The 27,469-nt window shown below is 36.9% G+C and overlaps 1 protein-coding gene and 1 pseudogene across 1 annotated transcript; one reads left to right on the top strand and one right to left on the bottom strand.

The window, feature by feature from the left end:
* Positions 1-325: 325 nt before the first annotated feature.
* On the bottom strand, positions 326-27,469 carry LOC113116769 (thyroglobulin-like; annotated as a pseudogene).
* On the top strand, positions 1,659-8,218 carry LOC113116075 (src-like-adapter). Its single transcript, XM_026283935.1, has 8 exons — positions 1,659-1,677; positions 2,041-2,304; positions 3,033-3,132; positions 6,114-6,200; positions 6,290-6,387; positions 6,565-6,696; positions 6,788-6,914; positions 7,488-8,218. Exons 2-8 carry the CDS (start codon positions 2,226-2,228, stop codon positions 7,702-7,704), a joined length of 840 nt encoding a protein of 279 aa, XP_026139720.1. The 5' UTR covers positions 1,659-1,677; positions 2,041-2,225; the 3' UTR covers positions 7,705-8,218.

The raw sequence follows: 27,469 nt of genomic DNA, 5'->3' as shown, positions 1-27,469 counted from the left end.
TTCTTCTACTGAAGCATTTCTTTCTCCATTTAAAATATTTTGGCTATGTTTCCAAAAGTGAACAATGTAGTGTTTGAAGACACGGTCTGGTAATCACAAGCAGCAATAAATCAGAGGGAAAAGACCGAGCTTTTTGTGAAATGAACTCTTGACTCAAAAGATTGTACAATGCTAGCCTGCTGAACTCATATTTTCCAGACACACTTGAATAAAATTGAAACAGAGCTCAAGAAGGATGCATCCGCCACACATCAAGTATCAAATGACCATCATTGAAAGTGCACAGACAGTTCTAGTTTTGTACAGTTTATTTATTTATTTTGTACATATTTCCATAGTTCCAATATTACCTATCCCCATCCAGTATAAAACCTTCATTGCTAGTGTGATGAGTTGCTATCACAATATTAATGAGTGACAGTTTTTACTAGAATGGTTTTAAACTCACACTTGAGTATATTTCAGTCAGAGACCTATATAGACCATTTCCTTCCTCTTTGCCACAAACACAGCAGCCTCCACACCCTCAGTGAAGGCAAGACGAGCGCGGTGCAAGCATAGAGTCCTACCCTAAGGCTCAAAATGATTTCAGCTCTGGATTCCTCAGCATTCCAGACCACTTAACGTTTTTTCAAGGGTCTGTACAAACATAATCGTTCACTTGGGCAGCTGATCACATGGAGAGATGTAATCTATTGTTCCTTTTGGCATCCAACTAAAGAGTTGCAACTACGTTTTTCAAACAAAAGGCTGATCAGAGGCTTTTAAAATGAGGTTCTTTTTACCACTGCATTCGTTCACGTGGCATGAACGGGGAAACATTTTACTTCTCTAACAAATCATTTTGGCAACGTAGGCCAAGTTTTCATTTCTTTCTTTGCAAAAAAAAATATATATATATCTTAGCTTGGGAGGTAAATTTTATGCAACATTTTTATAATGAAAACAAAAATACACTCTACTCATGTTTTGTATGACCTTTCACCTCTTACCTTGTAGCATTTTCCAGTGCGCGAGAGAACACATTGTATCCTGAGGGAGGGAGGGAGTGCTGTAAAGAGTAGAACCAGGTCACAGCCTCCTTCAAGAAAGCATTAGCATTATCTAGCTGCTCGAAATTCATCTCGAATAAAAGAAAATCAAAAATCAATAAGAAAATGCTGAATAACGAATTACATTTTTACGTAACCACACCTGGCTTTGTTTCTCACACTCTCTTTTAGGTGCTTTCCTCCCGCTTATTTCTCAGTCTGAAATATTTGTGTCCTGACTTTAATGTTCTTGGCTCTGATGAGGCCTTCTTCAATGATGACTCCAAAAGTAGGGTTTTCCCGAACTACAGTTCCATCAACCACCGGTGACCAGACCTGCAGAGGACCAATCACTGCTAACAACTACAAAAAAAAAAAAAAAAAAAAAAACCCAGAGGATGTTAAAAGAATGTTTTGTCTATTTTCTTCACCAAAGCAACCCATTGTACCTTTGTCTGGGCAGCGTTGATGCTCTGAGCAAGGTCAGCAGCTGTGAAGTATCAGAAGTATCAGAGGCCAAGCAGCCAAGTTTCCTAGCCAGGGATGCAGTTTGCGCCTGGGTTTTAGCTGTACTCATTACAACAGCTGGCGAAAACACTGATCCACCCTATAAGCAAACAACAGCATCGTTGTGACCACTAAAAAGGTATCCGGATCTTTATTCATCAACCATGATTAACTATTTTCCTCTAGACGTCATTAATTATGTTTTTTTTTGTTTTACTTTCGAGACATTTGTTACTCAGCTTGAGCACTTTTCCAGTCAGACTCAAATGTCATTGGGACATAAACATGTTTTATATAATTCTATTAAGGTTTAGACAAAACAATTTGTCAAAACAGAAAATCGTGAAACTGTGAGTGGTTTTCTATGCATACCAATGCTATTTATACACCTGTTTACCAGAAGCGGTGCATTATTTCCATATATAGAGTGTACATGAATGAATTAGCATGCATTATAAAGCAGTTAGATTTCAACACTTCCTACTTTTGTTTATTTGTGAAGTGGAAAGTGTGGTGAGAGAGCTTCCCCGTTTACTCAGGCCATGCCCTTAAACTCTTATCAGTGGGAAGTTGCACAACAGAACAACAACAGAATCTACAAGAAGGGGAGATAGTCTCAGTTGGGACAGGCATCTGATGGCTGATTGGATGTGATACATTTGTAGGACTAGCCGTGGGAGATTGACAATGGGAGGCACTCTGGCAAGCCAAAGAACCTTGGAGGATTTCAGTCAAACACGTACTAATGAAGACCTTCCACCAAGAGGTACGAAAATGCTGAGCACTGTTTGAGTGACTGGTTTCAAGTGATGCTTCCAGTTATTGTAAGCTGATGCCTTATCGTTTCAATCATTTACAGATGTCGTGGTGTGTGAAGAGACTCAAACTGTATTAATACATAGGCATATATATATATATCAGTTCTCTTTCTAGAATGTGCAGCGTAAGCTGTGGTCTGTCCTTAAAATGAAATAATATTCAATAGCCTAAGCTGAACTCCTCTATACTGATCTAGCCTGAATGCCACTTTAAGTTGCTTTGGATAAAAGTGTCTGCTAAATGCATTAATTTAATTTAATTTAATTTAATTTAATTTAATTTAATTTAATTTAATTTAATTTAATTTAATTTAATTTTCTGTCAAAAAACAAAGTTTGTGTATGACCTAAGAAATAATAAGTCTCTAAAATTGGGCACAAGTGCGCAACAATTAGCTTTAACACACACAGGACTGAATATGAGCAGACAAGGAAGTTTGTTTTTCTGTTTAGTCATCATTTTTTGGTTAAAAACAAAAAGGCAAAAAGAGCATATTCGAAGTACTTCCTCCTGGCACTGCAAATAAATAGAAATTAATAATACTAAATGACTTCCTAACACAAATGCTCAAAAATACACCTTTGTTTAAGTTATAATTTATATATTTTTTTTTAATCAAGTAACAACCTAAACATTACGAAAATCAATGCAAATGCAAAATGTTCTGTTTTACAGTGGATGAGAATGACATGGCATTAGTGTTGGATAACTACCCTCCTCCTGATATCTGCGAGCCCATATTTCGAATGGGAGATTGGCTGAAAATAGTCTCAGAGTAAGCATTATTATCATATGCTTCTATAAGAGCTTTTGCCTGTATGCTAATAGTAAAATATGTCCCTTAACATGCTTCACAAGATTATTACGCAACATATGCTAGCAAAAACATATATAAGTTTAGCTGTGTAAACCCATAACATCTGCAAGAGTGTTTTATGCTCACAATTTACGTGATCAACAACATTTTAAGATTGTAAGAAATGAGAGAGAGAGAGAGAGAGTTTGTAAGTTTGAAGTGTTAGTAGATAGATACTGAAGTGTTAGTATGTAAGTGTGAATAGACAGATACTGAAGTGTTATAGTTTGTAGCAGGGGTGGGACGGTTCAGTGAAAAAAATCGAATCATTCGGTTCTCCACATTTGGTTCGGCAAGCGCTGGGACCGCGGTTCAGTTTACTGTAAATCTGACAAAGCATCTGTAATATGGTTTGCTATAAATAACACGTAAAACAAACATGGTTCAGTTAATATATGTTTCTGTTGATGGATGCACATTCTGGATTCCCAGACATTACAACAATAGTGATAAAAAAATTAAATAAAAACAGCTTCAGATCGCGCGGAAATATTAAACTCTCTCTGAAGTACTGTGTTTAAATGGACTCATTCACACAAAAATTATGTCAAAATCCCCATCTTAGTAAGTATCTTATAGCCAGCTGAGTGTAGGCCTACTGTATCTGTGCACTGGATCAGTGCATTCTCTTAAAGTGACAGTCTTTATATTAATCAAACAGCAACAACAAAGAAATCACTCACTGATCTTGATTGAAAAGCTTTGAGAAACATTTTTTTTTTTTTTTTTTTTCAGAAAGAATAATCTTTAATTCATACAGTTCAATATGCAATGCTGTTTTGCATGTGATTACTTTATTCAATTTCTGTAACTAAAAACTAATGCTAGACCTACCTAAAAAAACTGAAAATCAGTTTATTTTATTTGTATCTTTACTCTATTGTATGTATTTGTGCTGTTGCTTGTAGTTAGATAGAATAATCTCATTGATATGATAAAATATATATTTTTTGAAAGTATAGTTTTTCCATAAACATAGCACAAACCGTGACTCTGAAACCGTGAAACAATACGAACTGTGGAGAAAGTTGAACTGTTCCACCCCTATATATGTAGGTATGTATATATATATATATATATATATATATATATATATATATATATATATATATATATATATATATATATATATATATATATATATTGAATATGTATATATATATATATATATATATATACAGTATTGTTCAAAATAATAGCAGTACAATGTGACTAACCAGAATAATCAAGGTTTTTCGTATATTTTTTTATTGCTACGTGGCAAACAAGTTACCAGTAGGTTCAGTAGATTCTCAGAAAACAAATGAGACCCAGCATTCATGATATGCACGCTCTTAAGGCTGTGCAATTGGGCAATTAGTTGAATTAGTTGAAAGGGGTGTGTTCAAAAAAATAGCAGTGTGGCATTCAATCACTGAGGTCATCAATTTTGTGAAGAAACAGGTGTGAATCAGGTGGCCCCTATTTAAGGATGAAGCCAACACTTGTTGAACATGCATTTGAAAGCTGAGGAAAATGGGTCGTTCAAGACATTGTTCAGAAGAACAGCGTACTTTGATTAAAAAGTTGATTAGAGAGGGGAAAACCTATAAAGAGGTGCAAAAAATGATAGGCTGTTCAGCTAAAATGATCTCCAATGCCTTAAAATGGAGAGCAAAACCAGAGAGACGTGGAAGAAAACGGAAGACAACCATCAAAATGGATAGAAGAATAACCAGAATGGCAAAGGCTCAGCCAATGATCACCTCCAGGATGATCAAAGACAGTCTGGAGTTACCTGTAAATACTGTGACAGTTAGAAGACGTCTGTGTGAAGCTAATCTATTTTCAAGAATCCCCCGCAAAGTCCCTCTGTTAAAAAAAAGGCATGTGCAGAAGAGGTTACAATTTGCCAAAGAACACATCAACTGGCCTAAAGAGAAATGGAGGAACATTTTGTGGACTGATGAGAGTAAAATTGTTCTTTTTGGGTCCAAGGGCCACAGGCAGTTTGTGAGACGACCCCCAAACTCTGAATTCAAGCCACAGTACACAGTGAAGACAGTGAAGCATGGAGGTGCAAGCATCATGATATGGGCATGTTTCTCCTACTATGGTGTTGGGCCTATTTATCGCATACCAGGGATCATGGATCAGTTTGCATATGTTAAAATACTTGGAGAGGTCATGTTGCCCTATGCTGAAGAGGACATGCCCTTGAAATGGTTGTTTCAACAAGACAATGACCCAAAACACACTAGTAAACAGGGAAAAGTCTTGGTTCCAAACCAACAAAATTAATGTTATGGAGTGGCCAGCCCAATCTCCAGACCTTAATCCAATTGAGAACTTGTGGGGTGATATCAAAAATGCTGTTTCTGAAGCAAAACCAAGAAATGTGAATGAATTGTGGAATGTTGTTAAAGAATCATGGAGTGGAATAACAGCTGAGAGGTGCCACAAGTTGGTTGACTCCATGCCACACAGATGTCAAGCAGTTTTAAAAAACTGTGGTCATACAACTAAATATTAGTTTAGTGATTCACAGGATTGCTAAATCCCAGAAAAAAAAAATGTTTGTACAAAATAGTTTTGAGTTTGTACAGTCAAAGGTAGACACTGCTATTTTTTTGAACACACCCCTTTCAACTAATTGCCCAATTGCACAGCCTTAAGAGCGTGCATATCATGAATGCTGGGTCTTGTTTGTTTTCTGACAATCTACTGAACCTACTGGTAACTTGTTTGCCACGTAGCAATAAAAAATATACTAAAAACCTTGATTATTCTGTTTAGTCACATTGTACTGCTATTATTTTGAACAATACTGTATATATATATATATATATATATATATATATATATATATATATATATATATATATATAAACTTTCACATTACAAGTCTGACTTTCTTTCAGAGAAGGTTACTGGTGGAAGGTCTACTCAGTCAACACTAAGGAAGTGAACTATATACCACACTGTCATGCCACAAAAGTCTACCATGGGTAGGTACTGAATAGCCAACTATACTAGCTATACCACTAGCTGTTTAATGCTCTCTGAGTGCTAATGGAAACATTCGTGACTGTCTCAGCTGGCTGTTTGAAACCGTGACCAGACCAAAAGCTGAGGAACTCCTTCGACTCCCAGCAAACCGAGTGGGGTCGTTCTTGATCAGAGAGAGCACAAAAGGTCAGAATATATACTTAAGATGAACATTATATCCTAGTCTAGTCCCACACAGTACAAGGGGTCTGGTCCATGGACAGAGTTTTATAAAAAGACCAATCCAAAGGATCGTCCAAATAATATTTTGGATTGTTCAATAGTATGGTTGATGTTACTATCATATTGCTTGTATTTTTCTAGGTTCGTACTCCTTATCTGTGCGCCACAGAACTATTAAGCATTATCAAATAGTTAGAATGCCAAACAACTGGTATTACATCTCTCCACGTCTCACATTTCAATGTCTGGAAGATTTGGTCAACCACTACTCTGGTAAATCAAATACTACACTAAACAACAACCACTTTTAGTGTAAAAGATGGTAAATTTGTTGCAAATCAAATTCCCTGTCGCTCTGGTTTAGATATAGCAGACGGACTGTGCTGTGTTCTAACTGGCCCATGCTTGATCAGCTGTGAAACACCTCTGAGTGAGCTCACCAAAACACCAGAAGGGAGAAAATTATCTTTTGACTGGAGAGCAGTGAACAGGTAATACGATCGATAAAAACCTTAACCACTACCACTCAAAAGTTTGAGGTCAGTAATGTTTTTGAAAGAAGTCTTCTATGCTCACCAAGGCTGCATTTTTTTAAAGTAATATTGTGAAAATTATTTAAAAATGTTATATTTCTCTACATTTTAAATTAAATTATTCCTGGCAAAGTCAAATTTTTAGCATCCTTTACTCCAGTCTTCAGTGTAACATGATATTTTAGAAATATGCTGATTTGGTGCTAAAGAAATTCTTATTATTATTAAGTTGGAAAACGTTTGTGCTAATTCATATTTTTTTTATAAATAAATGTAAGTTGGTATTTATTTATTAAATGTATTTACTGTAGTTTAACGGAATAAAAGTTTTACTTTTTTCAAAAAAGTTTCACTCCAAACTTTTGAATGGTAATGCATATATTAATTTTTTTCTGATTGTTTCTCTACTAAAACTGAAATTCATTTATTTGACAAGTATTTGAACTATCATATGAACAGAGAAGCGTTTTAAATGCTGTAAATCCTCTCAAACAACATCTATAACTCGAATGCATTTTTCCCCTCACTCAGCTCGGAGCTCGTCCGCCAGAGCACAAGCCCTTCAGCGGTCAGCTATGGGGTTCAGAACAGTGTCTCTTCCTACCTGTCTTTGCTGGGACAACAAGAGAAACCAGCGAAGAAGAAGTTTAGTTTGAAGAAGAGATGGAAGTCTGTCTACATGATGCAAAACCACCAGCTTGACAGTTTGGCCACTGTGGAAGACAACTATGAGGAGGTGCCTTTATAGACCACATCGGATTCATTCCAGGAGCTCAAAAGCTGATTTAGGGGTGGGGGAGCATAAAGTATCATTATATGTGGATGATTTATTACTATACATTTCCAACCCATCTAAATCTATTCCTGCAATAATTTCCACTTTAAAGAAATTTGGACAAATTTCAGGGTATAAACTTAATATAGGGAAAAGTTAAATTAACGATTAGCTGATCAACAATCTTTTGAAACACTGCCCTTTAAAACAAAAACAAAAAAATATATTTGTAGATAATGATAATTTCTCAAAATTACTTGATCAAACAATACAGGATGTACGGAGATGGTCTCATATCTCATTAGCAGGAAAAAAATTATTTTATCAAAATAAAAAAAAAAATTCTCCAAAAATCAAGAAAAGTTTTTCCCTTAGTCTTGATTATGAAAATTATTTCAGAATTTATTTGGGATACAAAGATACCTAGAATAAGGAAGGCATTTTTACAGAGACCCAAATCAAAAGGAGGAATGGGACTTCCAAACTTTCAGATTTATCACTTGACGAGTTATATAAGATTGCATACTATAAGGTTGTATACAAATGGTTACAAAAACAACCCACATTATGAGTAAGCAAAGAAAGTGCATGCTGTTATCCTTCCTCACTTTCTGCTCTACTGTGTTCACCTTCACCCACTATATACCCTTGTGGATTAGACAATCCAGCAGTTTTATATACACTCAAGATCTGGACCCAGTTCTGAATAATTTTTGACTGGCAACCTGGTTCCCTTTAAAGCCCCATCGTAAAAAAAATAATAATAATACAACATTTGATTATTGGGTTGGAAAAGGAATTTATAGCTTTATAATTATTGATAAAGTGTTTCCATTATTTGAACTGCCACAAAAGAAATTTAGCATACCTCAAATCACTTATATATATATATATATAAAGCACTATTCCAGCACATCAACTCTAGAACCCTTTAAGTCCTCTTGGGTGGAAGTCTTGGATGTTTAAATTACAGAGGAGCAATGGGAGGCAGCCCTTAAACAGATTTGTGGCTCATCATTTTGTGCAAAACATGAAGGACTCATACAGTTTAAAGTAATGCATTGTTTACACTGGTCTAAACAAAAGCTCAGTAAGTTATTCCCAAACGTAGACCCTTCATGTGATTGTAGTGGGTGTGCACTAGCATCACTGGCCCTGTGGCCCTTCATCCTACTGGAGAAGTATTTTTGTCAAGAATATTACAAAGGCCTATTGATCTAGATCCCCTGATGGTGGTTTAAGGTATTGTTGAATCTGGGATAGCTAAAAACAGGGCTGAACAAAGTATAGTTGTATTTGTTTGTCTACTAGCACAAAGTTTAATAATGTTAAACTGGAAACGGAAAGATGTGCCCACATTTATAAATCTGATGAGGGATATAATGAAACATTTGTATCTAGAGAAAAGACATGATATGATATGACAACCTTTTTTTAAATTACTTTGGTGATATTGATTCTATAGGAATTGTTCAACTGATCAATTGAGATAAATGGTTAAATGAGCTAAGAAAATGATTGAATCCATACTTGGTGTTTATTGGACTAAACCCCCCTACTTTTGTTTTAGATAAATGGTCTACTGTTGTTTTCTCTGTGTATTTTCTTTTTGTGTGTGTTTTCTTTTCTTTTAATTTTTTTTGCTGTTCTGTAATTATATGTTGGATAGTTATATGTGAGATATTAGTTAATATGTGTTGGTGTATATGTGTTGCATGGTTCTATAAAATCTAATAAATAAAGTATTTTTTGTTTTTAAAATGCCGATAGGGGGATATCTAAAGGCATTGTTGTGTCTGGACTGGAAAGAGACAGACTTTTTGTCAGAGAAAGGTTAAAGTTCTTCAAGCACGTGTTTATTTAAATTTGTGCTTACGAAGTTTTGAGTATGAATGTTTTAGGATGGTTGTGCAACCTTGCGTCATTCTTTTTCGGACTGGAGAAGGTTGATTTTACTGTAAAAGTGACCTCAGACATTAGTCTTGTTACATAAAACAGTGATGTCATGTAACCAGCAGTTCTGTTCTTACCATTAGTAAAGCATGGCAGAAAAGTGATAAAGCTGACTGTGAAGTGAGACGAAGACTCGCAATGTCGGCTCTGTTTCTCTCTGCTCCTAATGTGACTTTAGTGGGGTCTCCAAAAAGAGCACTGTTCCTCTGAACCCAACCCAGAGCAGCTGCCTGGTCCTGCAACCCACAATTCCCCGGCAGAGCACTGGAACCTACACAGAGTCAACAGAGTTAAATTCATCAGGCACATCCAAATGTGTTTTCCACACATAGATTAAAACAATGACGCAAGAGGATTTGCAATAAATGACTGAAAAATCACCTTTTCATTATAACCATGTGAAAATTGATCCATTATACAATAGTAATAATAATAATAATCATCTTTTATATGTTTAATAAAATATTCCCAGCTCCACAGGGGTTTGGCTGGGAAATACCATTGTCACAAATAGTTCAAGAAACTTAAGGAAGCCAATCAGTCTCTGCACGGCTTTCACAGCTTGTTGTTTTTGGCTGGACAATGAAAGCTCATCCTGGCAGACCACTCAAAGGCACCAGTCAGGCCTCCTTTTCAAATGTACTCAGCCAAGGGTGGCAAAGGGGAAAAGAATCTGAATATTTTCACAACCACTGTGCGGAATGGAACTTCTCACGTGGACATTACGCAACTATATTCCATAACCATATCCACTCCATTTTTTTTTTTTTTTTTTGGAATTCCGTTCTATGGAAAAAATCATCAAAGTTTTGCAATACATCATTTCTAACCTAACAGAGCTTCCAGGACACAGTTTTATTCCAGTGTAGGATATATAATAAAACTGTCTTCATAACATTGAGATTATATATTTTTAGGCTTTATTAGGCTTTCTTTTTTTGATGCATAATATGCAAAACAAAAAAGACAAATAAAACTAAAGATGCAAGATTGTATTCAGGGCTCATAATGGAGAGGACCATGTTATGTACTAGATTCTATATTATGTTTCTCTATGCCAAGGGTTTTCAGTCTGTACAGATCTAGAACCCAGAATTGTTTTATTTATTTATTATTCAATTGATGTAAACTGAAACGTTTATTTTCTTTTAAATAAATTAATACTTTTATTCAGCAGGAGTGCATTAAATTGTTTAAATGTGAACTTTGAACTTTCTATTTCTAGAATCCAGAAAAAAAAAAGTTTCACAGTTTCGACAAAAACATTAAACAACATTAACTGTTTTGAAAACGAAAATTCCTTTGGCACCAAAACAGCATATTAGAATGATTTATGAAGGATCATGTGACACTGAAGACTTATGGCTAGAGTAAGTTTGGCTTTGCTATTACATTTAAAATATATTTAAAATAGAAAGCATTTGTGGGGCTGGCTAGAGTCTCAGAATATTATCAAGATGCGTATGTTTACACTTTTTTAATGTATATGCGTGTGTTTGTGTACCTGCACTTAGGAAACCAAAAGCAGCCACCCTGAAACTGACAGTCACTCACTATATTATCATGCTGCCAACAGCAGCGAGGTAAGAGCCATCTAAGAGAATCGATCCAGAGTTGTGGAAGAACACCAGAACCAGAGCATTCCTTCCCTGTGACAAAACAGAAAACTTATACTATGAATACCAATGAACAGCATTCACACCACAGTCAGCAGATACAGTGGTTTAACATATATAAAAGTCCAAGACATACAGTGAGTTCCAATGAGACACTAAATTAGAAAAACATTTTTTAATGAGTATATTATGTATCATTGTATTATTTTGTATGAACTTATTGGCTGCAAACCTCTGAACAGTACTCTACTTGTATACCTATATATGAATTTATTCATGTATGAGCTCACAAGTATACCATGTGATTCTTACCACACTACTAGCAACAAATTCACTGAGGTACAGACCGTCTTCGCTGGAGGAGTCAGAGGGATGGCCAGGCTGAAGACAACTGGATCTAAAACAGTTCTGATCAAGCAAATCAGATCTCAATCAAGAAAAGTGACTATGTTTAGAGTTTGAGGATAGAAGTTTGAGGATAGAAATTTGAGAAATTTTGCAGATTTGAGGGTAGAAATACATGTTCATTTCGGAGAACATACATTTATACTTTTATAATATGCAATCAAATGTGTCATTCCAGGTACCAGTCAAATCAGCTGGCTAAAAATCTGATTATTACTAATTCAATTAAAATAATTAAATTTACACACACACACACACACAATATAAATGCAGCCTTGGTGAGAATAAGAAAGAATATTTATTCAGATCAAAACTAAACTATGTTGCTACTGTACATTTGTTTAGCAATATCTGCCTCACATCAGCTTCCTGTAAAAGTTCTCAGAGAAAAAAAAAAAAAAGAAGAAGAAAAGGGTGAGAAATGTTAGCAGATAGACACCAGTCTCTGACTTGATCTAGATCCTCTGCTATATCTCTGCTCATGTGGACACTGTTAAAAGCTGAAACAGACCAATCCACCTTGACAGATCCGGCATCCAACTGTTTCCAGTTCTTTAAATCAGCTGCTTGCACATAAGCAATGAGATAAAGAATGATGCGTGGAAATTACATAAATTACTTAAATTATAAATAGATTAATAAAAATAATACAATGCTAGAAAAGAGTAAGTTATTATTCATTAAGGAGTATCTTACCATTCTTTGATGGAGAGCAGAGACTTAATAGTGGACACATTCTGGGTTTCTTTATCCATTGGTTTACTACAGACTTAGAAAGGTGATGGTAAAATCTTTTCATGAAGTCATTTACTTCAAGTCACATAATTGGAATTCTAAATTTACTGAAACACACGAGTTCGAAAAGGCACATATACCTGGCTTTTCATACCAGCCGAAGGGATAGGCTTCAGTCTGCACTTTGGATGGGGAGCAGTCCTGAATCCTCCAGTTAGTGCTGTTGTTCTCACCACATGTCTGGATACCCAGACTATTCAGAGTTAGACACAACACATCTGATCCTGTACAAAAAACAAAGTAGAGGCCAACTGTGAGTGGTTTCATTCCTCAGATTAGACACATCACATGTGTTTTGAGTGAATAAAGTGTGTGATTTCAGATTTTTCTGAAAGTGAGTGTAAAGGTTCTTTTGTACCAGGTACTCCTGAATCTTGAACATATCCTAACCCACGGCAGCATGGATCTTCATCACATCGCCTCTCACACTCAAAAAACCTGCTCAAAAAAATTAAACCAGCATGACTCATGAAGGAAACAAAGAAACACAAATCTGTTGGCTTTCCCCTCACCCTTCTGTGATAGAATTACTGGACAGACTGACTCGACTGCATACAGAGTAGGACACCATCTTCTTAAAAGGAATATGGCTGTAAAAACTCTTCACACTTCCAGACAGAGAAACTGCACAAGAAAAAGAAAATGATGTCCATATTATGCATCATTGTAAAATTGAACTTGATCAAAAGCACTTTGGTGGAATAGGTTGGTAAAAAGAGTTTTTTTTTTTTTTTTTTTACCTAATGTTCCAAACAGTGGAACATTTATACACACACAAACTTCCAAGTGGTGCTTTTGAGGCAAAAAACATTTGCTAATTATGAAAAGTTTTTAGTTTGCCTTAGTACAAGCTAAGATAAAACGCTGGGTCAAAAAGAAAAAAAAAACTGGAAACTCTCTTTTACAGCATTGTGAAAGCCCTTACGGCAGATTTCCACAAAGGTAGCATTATTTTCCACCCTTAAACATCCACAGCAGATGGACCACATGTTAAGAGTTTATGATCACACCTTTTTGTTGTGGATCATTTTATAGGCCATGAAACATTCAAGGCCCTGTGATCCCCTATTATGACTCAAAATCCCTGTATTTGTGTTCCAGGAACACACGATAGGACTATCAAATACAAATATTCCTGTTTTGCTATTTTAAATTGTTCAAAAGCATGTTCTCATAAACACCTAACTTTTTAAGGGTTCTGTAATACAACACAATGTAGTAAAAAAATAAATAATAATAATTAAATTTCAGATTTGAATTAACTTTTTTTAAAATGATAATTTCCATATAAGCATCTTTAAAAAGGCATGTACTAAAAAAAATAAAAATAAAAAAAGACAAAATCTCTTACATAAAACCTTACATAGTCCACAATGACCAGCCCTTTTAAAAGTAAAGCTAAAGTAAAGTAAAAGTGGCTAAAGAGTAGACAAAGTCTTTGCTATACAGAGGAATGAATGACTAAGGCAATCTGAGAGACACTCCGTCTCTCCGCTTCTGTTCAAATAAATCACTTGTGATGCCACATGATTTAAATCTGTTCTGCAGTTTAGACATACATCCAGAATAACCACATTATTGGGTGGTCACTCACTCACTTTACCAAATCTTACATAACACTACTTTTCCATTTCTAATTTAAAGGCTAACAATGAACATCATGCATAAACCACAATTACACAGAAGGTCTCACCCATGTGCTTTTCTTTCAGAGGAAACTAATTCCGAGACCTAGAGGAACAGTCCAAAGGGAAAACAGTGGAGAATGTTGAAATGTGACCCTGGATCACTAAACCTTGTGTCTATATTTCGAAATGGAAATTCATACATCATCTGATTGATGTATGGTTTATTAGGATCGCACAATATTTGAAAATTTGGATTCTGAGGGTGCAAAAAATCTAAATACTGAGAAAATCCCCTTTAAAGTTGTCCAAATGAATTCTTAGCAAGTCATATTACTAATCAAAAATTATGTTTTGATATATTTAAGGAAATGTACAAAATATCTTAAAGGGGGGGTGAAATGCTATTTCATGCATACTGAGTTTTTTACACTGTTAAAGAGTTGGATTCCCATGCTAAACATGGACAAAGTTTAAAAAATTAAGTTGAACGTTTGAAGGAGTATTTCTGCTCCAAAAATACTCCTTCCGGTTTGTCACAAGTTTCGGAAAGTTTTTTTCGAGTATGGCTCTGTGTGACGTTAGATGGAGCGGAATTTCCTTATATGGGTCCTAAGGCACTTCTGCCGGAAGAGCGCACGCTCCCGTATAGCACAGCACTGGGAGCACAACAGACATTCACTGATCAGAGCGAGAGCGTCGCCAAATGTCACAAAAGAATTGTGTTTTTGGTTGCCAGGGCAAGACAACACTGCACAGATTACCAAAAGAGAAACAGCATTAAGGGACCAGTGGATGGAGTTTATTTTTACAGAGCATCAACGGAGTTGTGCAAGTGTTTGTGTATGTTCCCTGCATTTCGAAGATACTTGTTTTACAAATAAGGCCCAGTCTGACGCCGGATTTGCACATCGTTTATTTCTTAAGGATAATGCAGTCCCAACGAAAAAGGGTCACGATCGTGTGTTGGAACCGCAGGCGGTGAGTAAAACTGCTTCAAATATCTCAGTGTTGTTAACATAGCTATCAGCGTGTAAGCACATCAAGTAAACAACATGCAATGTTGTCATCAAACTGCACTTTCCACATGTACAGCTTTAAAAAAAAAAAATAAAAAAAAAAAGACGACAAAGTGGAACTTAGTCATTTTCCAAAACCTCTAAGCAAATAAATACAGTTTCAGTGCATACAACATAGAGACGTTGTTGCTGATGCTGCTCTTGTTAAATTTCAGCCACTGGATCTGATTCTGGATCATATATATACGCTGAATCTGACTGTTAGCCATGGTTTGTTTTGGTTGGTTTTGTCCTCACGGTATTGTCACAGCTTCGCTCTCAACGCAAAAGCCTACTGGCGCTCGTGATTCTTTAGCTCCGCCCACACGTCACGCCTCCAGCCGGTCGTGTTTTTCCGGGAAAAATCGGTACAGACTATCTTTCTCTTATGAATATAATAAAACTAAAGACTTTTTGGAGTTATGAAGGATGCAGTACTACTCTATAGGTACTCAAGATTAACAGGATATTGAGTGAAAACGAGCATTTCACCCCCCCTTTAATGGAACATGATCTTTACTCAATATCCTAATGATTTTTGGCATAAAAGAAAAATCTATAATTTTGACCCATACAATGCTTTTTTGGCTATTGCTAAATATATACTCCAGTGACTTAAGACTGGTTTTGTGGTCCAGGGTCACAAATCAAGATGAACGGTATTGAATTTCAAAATCTAATTTAATTGTATTTTTAAAAAAATGTGTACACCATGGCCAGAGTAATGGACATTCATAGTCCCCTTGAAATCACTTGAAAATTTTAGTTTTCTAGTAAATTGTTTATTTTATTAAACCATCATTATATGGACCATGGATTATTATATCTGAAGAAAAAAAAACCTTTAAATTTAGGAGGACAGTATAGCATATGGATGGCATAAAAACTAATACAAAACTTGATACCATGATGCTTTTAAGTTAGAGTCGTCTACTTAAAAAGTAGCTGGCAGAATTTCCGTTAGATTTCACACTTTAGTGGTCATGAAACAGGCTAATGAAGCTACCACTTATAAGATATTAACAGATGACTTTGACACTTTTTTATTTTTTTTGACAGAAGCAGAAGCATTTAGCAGAAGTCAACTGTCAGAACATCACTCAACTGTACCAGCTAGACAACATGTCAAGATAGTGGATTTTTCAGGCGGTGTTGAGGAAAGTCGCTTTAGATTGTGTTGGTCTTTGCTTCCACGTACCGCAGACAGCATGAGCTCATCGCTGTCTGCACGCCACATGGATGAGGTGGAGTTTTGCCACTTCACCTCACTGAAATGTTCTCCAGTCATCCAGACAATTCCTCTCACTAGCAGCTCAAAAAATGTGTAATGAGAACTAGAGATGGTTTGATATGGCTAATGACCAGTGAACTGCAGAATACAGGAGATAATGATCCTGGTTCAAGTTTGCAATGAGAACTGCAATTAGAATCTTTTTTTTTTTTTTTTGAGTCTGCTTAGTGTTGGCCAGACTAATATTCAGTTCAGACTTAGACTACAAACTTGTCATTATTAATCATCATTATTAATATCATCATTGTCTCCTTTTGCGCTTTCACCTTATGTCTCCATCAATCTCCAGCAATACTAAAATCTGAATCATCTGCATTCCATGTTCAGTTGCTAGGATCATATCTGAAAACAAATAAAGTAAATGACCAACTCGGTCACAATGAAAGTGGTCAGAGACTGACATCAGACTTCACCATAGACCACAGTCACACATCCTGCTTAAAGCAATGCAAAACCCATCTGTCCAATCACAGAGAAATGTCTCTGAAAACAGACAATAATATACAGTGTAATATAGTGTATATGTGTGATTACCTGATGATATTGGGTATGACAACCAAATCATTGGTGTATTGAGTTATAGTGTTTTGATAATTTCAGATCCATCTGGAAGTATAAACGACTTACCTTTCTCCTGGTATGAAGTCTGAAGACTCTGTGTCATGCCAGCCTGAGGGGTTTGTTATATGGCCCACATACACATGTGTCAGGATACAATACGCACACAAAATACAGAGAGCCTTCATCACAGCCTGAAACCCAAAGCCCACATTTACAGATCAGAATGTGACAGATTCTTGGACCATACAAACATTTAGTAAGTATAACTATTGCAATAGCTTCTCAAGATTGAATCTTAACGTTTCAGACACCACAGCTGTGTTTCCTGGAAAGTGTATTGGTTCTTAAAGGTCCAGCAAAGCTGACTGGGAAGTTACCTCGCTGAGTCGACTTTAATATCACCATTCTCTAGAACACTAAATGTCTCCTTTATGGAGTCTAAATAAAAGATTATTAGAGAGACAGAATAAAAAGAAAAAAAAATACAGAACTGAGATTTTTTTTTTTTTTTAAGAGTTATATTTAACTTTTTACAAGGTATTTTTGAGCACAAGAACAAACAAATGCTTTAGTAAATAAATACATAAAAAATGAGTTTGGCCTCATTTCATTCATTTGTACCAGAAAGTGCAGCTGATCCACTGCAAGCAGAGGGAGTTTTTGGACGTGTGTTTATATCGGACTCTGAAGACATAAATTATAACCACTAGATTATACAAGAATAAAAGCTAGATCATAATTCATCAAAATATATACTTTTGTTTATGATAGGCTTTTAAAGCGCTTTAGCTGATGTGCGCAGAATGTCCGAACCTTTCCAGAGGTAGATGGGTTGAAAGCTGATGAGAGTTTCTTGGTAAGCAGTTTTATTTTTGCTGGATGCCGTTAAGGCTGCATCAGCTGCAAGAAATGTTCATTTCCACTATAATGCCCACAATTCCATAAAATCATAAATCTTGACATACAACTGAATTCGCAATCATGTAAAACTTAAAGACACGAAAGCTAAGATTCTCAAGCACTGCAATGATTCAGCAAGTCATAATCAATCAGACAGAGTAAACTCTTTTCATTTTTGAGTTTATAAAATGGGTACCAGGATGGAAAAACAACAGGACTAACCAATAAAGAGCAACTACTGGAAACTAAACAATTGCTAAAGGTCAAACAACAGCTGAAACGAGTTAACAGCTGAACTAAAATTTGCGTACAGTTTGAAAGTGTTATGAAATCTGGAGTGTGTACGTGTACATGGACACATACTGATGGTGAATGTCCACCAAAACTGAAAGTGAAAGGTTTCTGTTGTTTGCTGTATTGGACACCAGCACCACAGATGTGGCTGGAGGAAGCCGTATCCCCCACGTCCCAGTCTGCCTCACTGCACTGAAGGAGCACTCATGAGCCCACACATGATAGAGCCTAAAACACAAGACACAACCATTTAAAAAATATTAATTGATCATATATCAAACATATATACACATATATATATATATGCATGTATAATATATAGTGATTTGGTTTTATAGCAGTGTAAAGGAGCTTAATCTGCTTTTTATGAGTAAGAATGACTCTGACCTCCATCGAGGACATTCTGGTTAAGGATGAATCCATCACAGCAGTTCTCACGACTGCAAGAGTTGACGCAGAAGTGATGGACGTCTGCCAGAGTGGATCCACGTGCATCACACACAAGCATCCGATAGACTCCAGAACCGGTCTTTGGGAAACTCAGCCCCTCGAAACTCTTCGGGCCTGCTGTGATGAATTCATGACCTTTTGTCAGAAGATGAAGGGTGGAGAAAAGAAGAAGAACATATTCTTTTAGTCATGGCCAAGACACACAAGTGCATCTAAATGTTTTTGGGTCGCCAAAAATAACTAGAAACTGGAATCTCTGTTCCTGAGAGGAGTCTCAAAGTATCAAGTCATTTCTTTCACATGGAAAAATATTTATCTCGTAACAGAACAAGTCTTAGCAATGTTTTTATTAGAATTCTCTTTATTTTTGTGTCCACGGATGACTAGACCACTTTGTTCAAATCATAACTCACGGACCACAACTTAATCTTTGGGACTATGGTTCAATTTTGATATTGTATATTGACTATATTTCATTTTCATGTTCTTTGCCTCGTAGAAAAGTTCTCTATTGAGACAAACTCAAACTCTCAATACTGTATGCATCACCACATTTTATTGCAATGTGTAGCCAACACAGGGTCACAATAACGAACTGAAGTGAGAACATGTGGGATTTAACTAACAGCTGATGATCTTACCTTTCTTTCTCAGCACCATCAGATTGGGATCATCTCATTTTACTTTCAGAACACAGTTGAGCGTCTGGAATGTCTCAGCGCCATCATTTCCCAGAAACCACTTGCTCTGTAATGCCAAAAAACCACAAGACTTTTTTTCCCTCTTTTTTTTTTGCAATATTCATCACACTTTAGGGAAAGGAGATGTGTCACTAAGACCAAAAAAGAAAAAAAGACCCAATGCCAAATCTAACACTTAAATATGATTAATCTCTTACTTCTCCAATCAAAATGTGGAATATTTTATTCTTATTAGCTTGTGTAAAGATAAATGAGGATTTATGTATAAAAAAATAAAAAAAAATAAAAAAAAAAGTTGTTAAAACATGTACTTGGGCAAATTGTGGACAAATTGATACTGAAACTATAAAGTCAGGAGATGATGATTGAAGATACATTTTACAAGCAAGCCTTAGACTACTGTTCAAAAGTTAGACAATATTAATATAATACATACCAAATCAGCATATAAGAATGATTCCTGAAGAATCATGTGACACTTAAGACTGGAATAATGTAATGGAATAAGAATTACATGCAATAGTACTATCGTGTGCATGCATTTTGGTCATACTTGTTCAGAGGTACTGCACTCAACATTATCCACATTTGTGCTGTCTAGCTTACAGTAAGATTTCATCACTGAAAACAGCCAGATGTTGGCATGAATCTTCCAGGGCACAGTCTAACAGAGAGGGATGAGATCGACATCAGTCATGAAGAGTGTACGTGTCCACCTGACTAATTCAAGTACAGGTGCAGTGTGTGTATTTAACAGTGCATCTCACCAAGCACACACTTCCTGAGCTGTGTTTCCTTTGGCTGGGTTGAAGAATCAGAGTTCAGTATTTCATCATTCTCCGATTTCCGCAGGAGGGAGGAATAGGCAACCACCTCAAACTTTTCCATTACTGCGCACACACAAAGAGTGATATACTGAACATACAGTACATACATTTATATATTGTTTGTCCTTTCATACCGATAAAGATTTAATCATTTACTTAAAAGGTTAGTTCACCCCAAAATGAAAATTCTGTCATGAATTACTCTCATGTTGTTCCAAACCCGTAAGACCTTCGTTCATATTCTGGGAAGTTTTTCGATGGAATCTGAGAGCTATCTGAACTTCCCATAGACAGCAATGGAACTCTAATATTCTCATGTCCAGAAAAATAGTAAGGACATCAGTAAAACATTCCATGTCATATCAGTGGCTCAACTTCAATTTTGCAAAGCTATGAGAATACTTTTTTTGCACAAAGAATACAAAAATAATGACTTTATTCAACAATTCTTCTACTCCGAGTTACTGTCTTCCACCATTCTGGAGAGTATCACAACACATAAGCATTCTTAACCAACAACACTGATTATGCCAATTAAGTTCATGTGCGCTTTCACCCCAACATAAACAACGCTGATTACATTCTTTGGTACTCTCCAAAATGGCGGAAGACACAACTAATGGGAGAAGAATTGTTAAATAAATTATGTTAATTTTGTTTTCTTTGTGCACAGCTTCGCAAAATTTATGTTGAGCCACTGATGTCACATGGACAGTTTTACCAATATCGTTACTACGTTTCTGGAACTGGGAACATTATAGTTGTGTTGCTATCTATGGAAGGGTCAGAGAAAATATCTTAATTTGTGTACTGAAGATGAACGAAGGTCTTACGGCTTTGGAACAGTATGATTTTCATTTTAGGGTGAACTAACCCTTTAAGCACTGCTGAACCAATACTTGAGAAAGTTTTGTGGAAGGTAATTTCAAATTGTAGCTCCCCAAGCTACACGCAAGCTACATTTTAAAAAGTAGTCAGATACACTACAACTCACTTACATAAAGTTGCGAACTACAGTAAGAAGGCAATATGTTTCTGAATATAAAACTATCAGCATCATATGATTTACTTTTACAACCAGAGCAGAATTTATCTGACACTAAACAATAAAGATCTCAACGTATGGGTTGGGTAATATTAGGGTATTATCAAATAAAAATACTAGTCAAATAGTAAGCAACAGCAGAATTTAAAATCTACAATGAAACGGAAGTAGCGTAAAAAATTAGGGGGACTTGGTTCCATTAATTGGTTGTTGATTGGATGGAGGCAGATGTACATAACTAGAGAGAAGTTATTTCACAGGAAGACCCATTTATGACATTTTGGTTAACTAAAGAAATCAAAAAAAGTTTACAAATAAAGCAAATAGCCTTGTGTACAGTGCCCCCAAAAATAGCACAAGTTGCGATTTCTCGATCCCATCCCCCTCTCTCACTCTCCCACTTTGCTTCCTACACACTGTCCTATAATAATAATAATAATTTTTTTTTTTTTTTAAAAAGCATGGATGAATCATTCACAATGGGATCAATAACCTGCAAAAATACATAGGGTGATGCATACTTTAAATAGTTTGGTAGTAAAAAAAGATAGACCAACAGGGACTCAAATGAAGCAATGAATTTAATCTGAGCTTGTGACATGAACTCTTTGAACAATTAAAGTCATTAAAATAAACTCCTACATACAAACATAATACATAATTCAAACCCTTACTAAAATAAAGTCAACTGAATTAAGGGACAGACTCTATATATTTATCATACTATATAAAATGTAAAAATAAAATTAACTAGTTTCTTCCCAACACTGACTGTGTAGCACATACCTTTGCACTCTTCATGTGTCACTGGAGCAGCAGAAGCTGTCCAAGAAAGGTACTCCCCCTGTGGTGAGATACACAACCATCTGCCAGACACGGGGTCCTTCTGGGCTGACAGGAATTCCCCTTTTTTTGTAAAACTCAGTTTACTCTGCTGGCACTCAGTAAGACCTAAGGAGCATCAAGACAGTGAAAGGACAAAAAGAAAACAAGAGGAAAATTCACAATCACTCATTTTCCTCTGAAACCTGTTATCTACATTTTGACAGAGCTGCCATGTATAATTGTAACTATCTACACCTGCTATTCTTGAGTTTGTGTGTTGGGCTGGGCTGTTTCAGCTTGGCCTTTACTCACAATGAGAAGCACTAAAGGCTCCCTGGGCCACAGTGGATGTTCCCGAGGGGCAGGGAGAACAGAAAACCTGCCCTTCTTCCTCTTCAAAAGTATCACGTGGACACGGAGTACACACACCACCACAAGAAAAAGAACCAGCTGCACACACTACTGCATGTGAGAGGGGATAAAAACACAAACACACCGGGAGCAGAGTGATTAAGCTTGGATAATGATGGTGTTGAGTGGAAAAAGAGGAGAAAGTGTTATAGATACAGAAGAAAGATTAATAATAGAGGAGGACAAATTGCATACAGTTTGAAATATTACCTTATACATATATACAATTTTGCTCACCCTATTTCTATGCCAGTAAACTAAAACATGCACCAAATTCTAGAAAACTTTATAGGTGCATATTCGGAAATGCTAGTATTGCCATTTTTCTTTATGGTATACAGGCCAGTCTGTCATTAAGACAACCAACTGGTGCAGAAGCCAACCTACCACACCCAGTGGATTGTGGGAGCTGCTTATAGCCATCCATGCAGCTTAATTATGGAGGAATAGAAAGAGCAAGAGAACGGTCATAGCTGAAGATAGACTGGTATGACCCACTTCGGATTAATTCCCTCATGCCATTTAACAACATTTTCTCGCCAAGTGCCATATCTGCAAAATATACACATGCATTTATTTAGAAAGGAAATCACGTAATAACAAACATATGTTAAATATACAGAAATGGACTAAATAAGGTGCATAAAGCTGTTCACACCAATATCATAGAGATCAGGGAGAGATGTTATTGGCAGGTCGGAGAGTCTGGCCCTAAAGGTGATGCATTGTCTTAATAATATTGTGTGGCTTCTATTTTTCTTTCAAAGTTTTTAGCCAGGGACAGCTACAGCTGTGAGGACACCTGCACTGTCTGTAAAACCTGAGGTTCTGATGGACATCACAGACACACAATTGCTCAGTACAAACAGATACACAGTAATTAGAGCAAAATACATTTCATAGAACGACAAATCCCGAAGGACATACTGCAACAACTTGTAAGTGTTTTAACGGGTAAATAGGACAGTGCTTGTGTCTGTGGCCTTTACTTTGGCAGGCGAAGGATAGTGGAGCATCATCGAGCCAGTTTTTGGCCTTGGGATCATACAGAAAGCTGGCGACAGGAAGGGTGTTGACATAACCTTGGTCACAGAACAGCTCAAAGTGCTTCGTCTGCTGACCCGCAACATTCGCAGTGCTACACGGAACAGCACCATGGGAAATATCTCCAAATGGAAGAGGGCACTCAGGAACTGAAAAGGGAAAGAATAAGGGGAAATCATGTTGCCACAACTTTACAGAAAGGCAAAGTGTTTATTTACTGTCGCAGGCTGGGGTTTATCCTGTGCTGTGAAGGGTGCGTGTCCCTGGCAGCTCCTTTCCGCTTTGAGCGAATCTCTGCCCGTCCTGCACACAATGAAGCTCATAGTCCACACGACCTCTCTCTGCAATACCAGAGACTTCTGTAGAGGACACCAACCTGCACCTACAGCACACAACATGGGCCTGACATGGTACCTTTCTCAATGCCCCGCTGCTTGATATGGTACTAAATCTTAGTGCTAGAATAACATTACTATCACCCTCCAACCATTGCTCCTTTCACTTTTGAATTTGGAAAAACGTGGCACTTGTGCAATGAAACTAAATTCCTAACAACCTTTTATTTGCCTAAAGGTTTATGGGTAAATTATGGGTAGGTTCAGCAGCAAGGAAAGTGTCAAGCTTGTGATCGATTGACAATAAATTTGACCAACAAAGGCTGCTGATCGGAGAACATGTTGTACTAAATCACACTCTACAGATGAATAGATGAAATAATTACACTGCAGTTCTCCAGAAGGACTGGTGATGGAAGGTTGGACGACTTGTCCAGTTATTGGACTTACATACAACCCCTGTGAATGGCCTAAACCGGGCTTCTGGAGTACCAAAAATTCACCATCCTACAAACACGTACACACATACGATGAGACAGACAAACAAGAAATGCAAACCTTCAGTGGTTAACATAGAATGTTTTCTGTATGTATAATACAATCCAAAAAAAGAAAAAAGAAAGAAAGCCTCACCTCCTCACATGATGGGCTGTATGTGTAAGTGATATCAGAGAATTGTTTGTCCAATCAGAGAGCAGGAAGTGACCTTGTAGCCTTTGGCATGTAGTTTGGCCTGGGGGACATTTTTTTTTTCTTTCAAATCAGCTTTAATACTATTTCTAACATTGATAACAAATGTTTCCTGAGTAGCAAATCAGCATATTACAATAATTACTGAAGAATCATGTGACACTGAAGACTGGACTAATGGCTGCTGACAAATCAGCTTTGACATCACAGGAATAAATGACATTTTAAAATACAAATTATATTCACAATTATACATTTATTTAAATGGTGTAGATAAATTCTCTATACTCTAAAATATAGGTATTTTATTTCATACATTTATTTTTACATTATTTTCAGCAACCTTCATTTCCAAGTTTTTCAGATGTAGTCTCAGACTTTTGAGCCTTCTTCTGCAGTTTTTGAGCTTTTATTTTGAGACTGATCAAACAGAAGACTGTATTGGAATGAGCTGCGAGTCTCAGTGCCGAGTTGGGGTTGCTCAGCAGAGTCTGAGTGATGGGGATCTTTGAGGAGTGTGTCTGCTCCAGCTCCTCAGGGCTCGCATAGACAATCTCTGCCAGGAGAAAACTGTAACCCACAGGCACATGTGAGCTGTTTGGAGCAGAGATCAGCTCTTCAGCTTGCTTCGGGAACTCAGAGACCTGGTTTTGAACAATAGAACATGGAAATGGACCTGAAGAGACACACAAAAGAGATCATGGGAAGATAGTAGTATAACTACTATCAACTACTACTACTATTATTAGTGAAATAGTAGTGGGAGATAATACCACTGCATACAGTACATTAATTGCTATAGTGTATAACTTGTATAACTCACATTTGGGGATTTGTTCTACAGGAGCCTTGCTACTTGCTAGCATGTCTCCTTGAGGGTTAACGCACCAACACTGACGGACGTGAAAGCTCCCAAGAGGAAGACTGAAATCTGACAGTGGGCCTGGATAACCTGTATTCTTTCCCACTCACTGTGGAATTCAATCACTTGTTCTAGAAGCCCATCACACTGAATCTGATGCCAGCTGCCATCATAAGCACAACGAGGAACACTTGAAGGATACACTTAGAAAACTGGGTTACTGAAGATGGATCAGAGAGAACAAAGCGCACTTTGGACAGGAATTGCTGGGTGGCTGTTGCCTGGCAGCTTGTTTGACCTATAGGAATATCAATAAAATAATATTAAAAAGTCATAATCTAACTTTTACATTTCAGATTTGAATAATTACTGTTAATGTGATTCCATCTTAGTAAAGTGAAATGCCTTCGTTGTCAATGAATTAACCTTTGCGAAGATACCTTGCAAAACTGAAAGCAATTAAGCTCCATAAAAAACAAAAACAAAGTCTGTATAATGCATAATTGAGGTGTTTGGCCGTTTGTTTGTTACATATGTGCCTGATCATTTGAATGCGTGTCTAATTAAATGCATGAATACAGGAAGGATCCTCTCTGGCTCTGTAATTAATCATCTATGGTTAGCATTCAGACTCGCATTGAAGAGAGCTTCCTGAGCTATGAATGCTGAGTTTCATTCCAGAACAGTCCACGCAGAAACAACTTTTGCCAAGGCACTGATGTGCAACGTAAGCACCATCAGTCTCACATTTAGGAATCAGGACCTCAGATCCTGCAGAACTGCTGGCTTTGACTGCAATCGCCATCTGACGTTCTTTCTCACACTGGGATGAGCATCTCGGTCTGGACCCAGTGATGTGAGAACCTGTTATTTCCAGACTACGAGAGTCCACACACCAACACTCTTGAGCCCTGACACTGAACTTCCTGGTATCGTCCATCCTCAGTGCACTGGGGCACGAACGGGGTTGAGGTGGAAGTCACAGACTTGCAAACATCTGTTTCTGGAAAATGGCATGACGTTGATACAACTGGGTGCTTTCTTCTGCCTTCAACTGTTTGATTGCTTTTTGAAGGGTAGTGAGAAACTGCTCATTGTCAAGAGTCATTGAAACAAGTTTAATCATATCTCTGTTGTTTTTCAGGTTCACTGAACAGCCAAATGCATCAGAGATCTCTTGGTCTAGATTAAAACTGACAGAGCCATCTGTAAAAGTCTTGGCCAACTGCATTAAATCAGTCGCAGCTTGCATCAAATCAACTTGACTGAAACTCAACGTACCACTGTTTCCAACAGTGCCAGTGAAGTTGAAATTGCCAGTGTTTATTAGGAATTTTCCTTCAAAGAGATTCTCCTGGAGTCTCTTGGGATTCGGTGCAAGAGCTCCAGAGGGAAACATCCCTTGGAGGACCTCTGCCAGGATGTCTCTGACATTTGGATGCTCCAGCTCTGGCAATGACTTAAGAAGACCAGAGTTGGCCAAAAGCTCCTGATATTCAGGACTGCAAGTACCAAGAAAAGAGAGGGTGTCTCTGGAAACAGAGAACACGTTGCTCTTGCTGAAGTCTCCAGCTGGGCCATAAAAAAGCTAGAAGAGGACTTGTCTCCTCTCAGACAGGCAGTCTTTCACTCCAGGGCTTAAGCAAATAAGAAACACAACATTAGTCAGTGCACAACTCCATTGTACTCAAACTTTCACTCACCAGATGACTGGTAAAGTTTTTAGTTTTTGTTCCACCAGTCATTTGGCACCACAAAGTTGTATCACTAGACGGATTAATTAGATTAGTTTGCAATGTGTGCGTGGATATATTTGAATGCATCTAACTTCCTTAACATTACTTATGTTATTGATAAATAACTATCAGAATTTACTGATACTAAATGGTCATGAAACAGAACTGTTAATATTCCATAAAACACATACAAAGGCCAAACTCACTACAATTTTGGTACTGACTGACACTGGGTTGTGTTGGCACACATGCTCCATTAACAGTAGAGGAGGGTACAAAGGAACTGCCAGCCCGAGTAGCTGCAGCCCGTTCAT

This window comes from Carassius auratus, chromosome 16 (assembly GCF_003368295.1).
Source record: "Carassius auratus strain Wakin chromosome 16, ASM336829v1, whole genome shotgun sequence".
In the NCBI taxonomy this organism is placed as follows: Eukaryota; Metazoa; Chordata; class Actinopteri; order Cypriniformes; family Cyprinidae; genus Carassius; species Carassius auratus.
The sequence above is the reverse complement of the archived record's forward strand: the minus strand, read 5'-3'. Positions and strand labels throughout refer to the sequence as shown.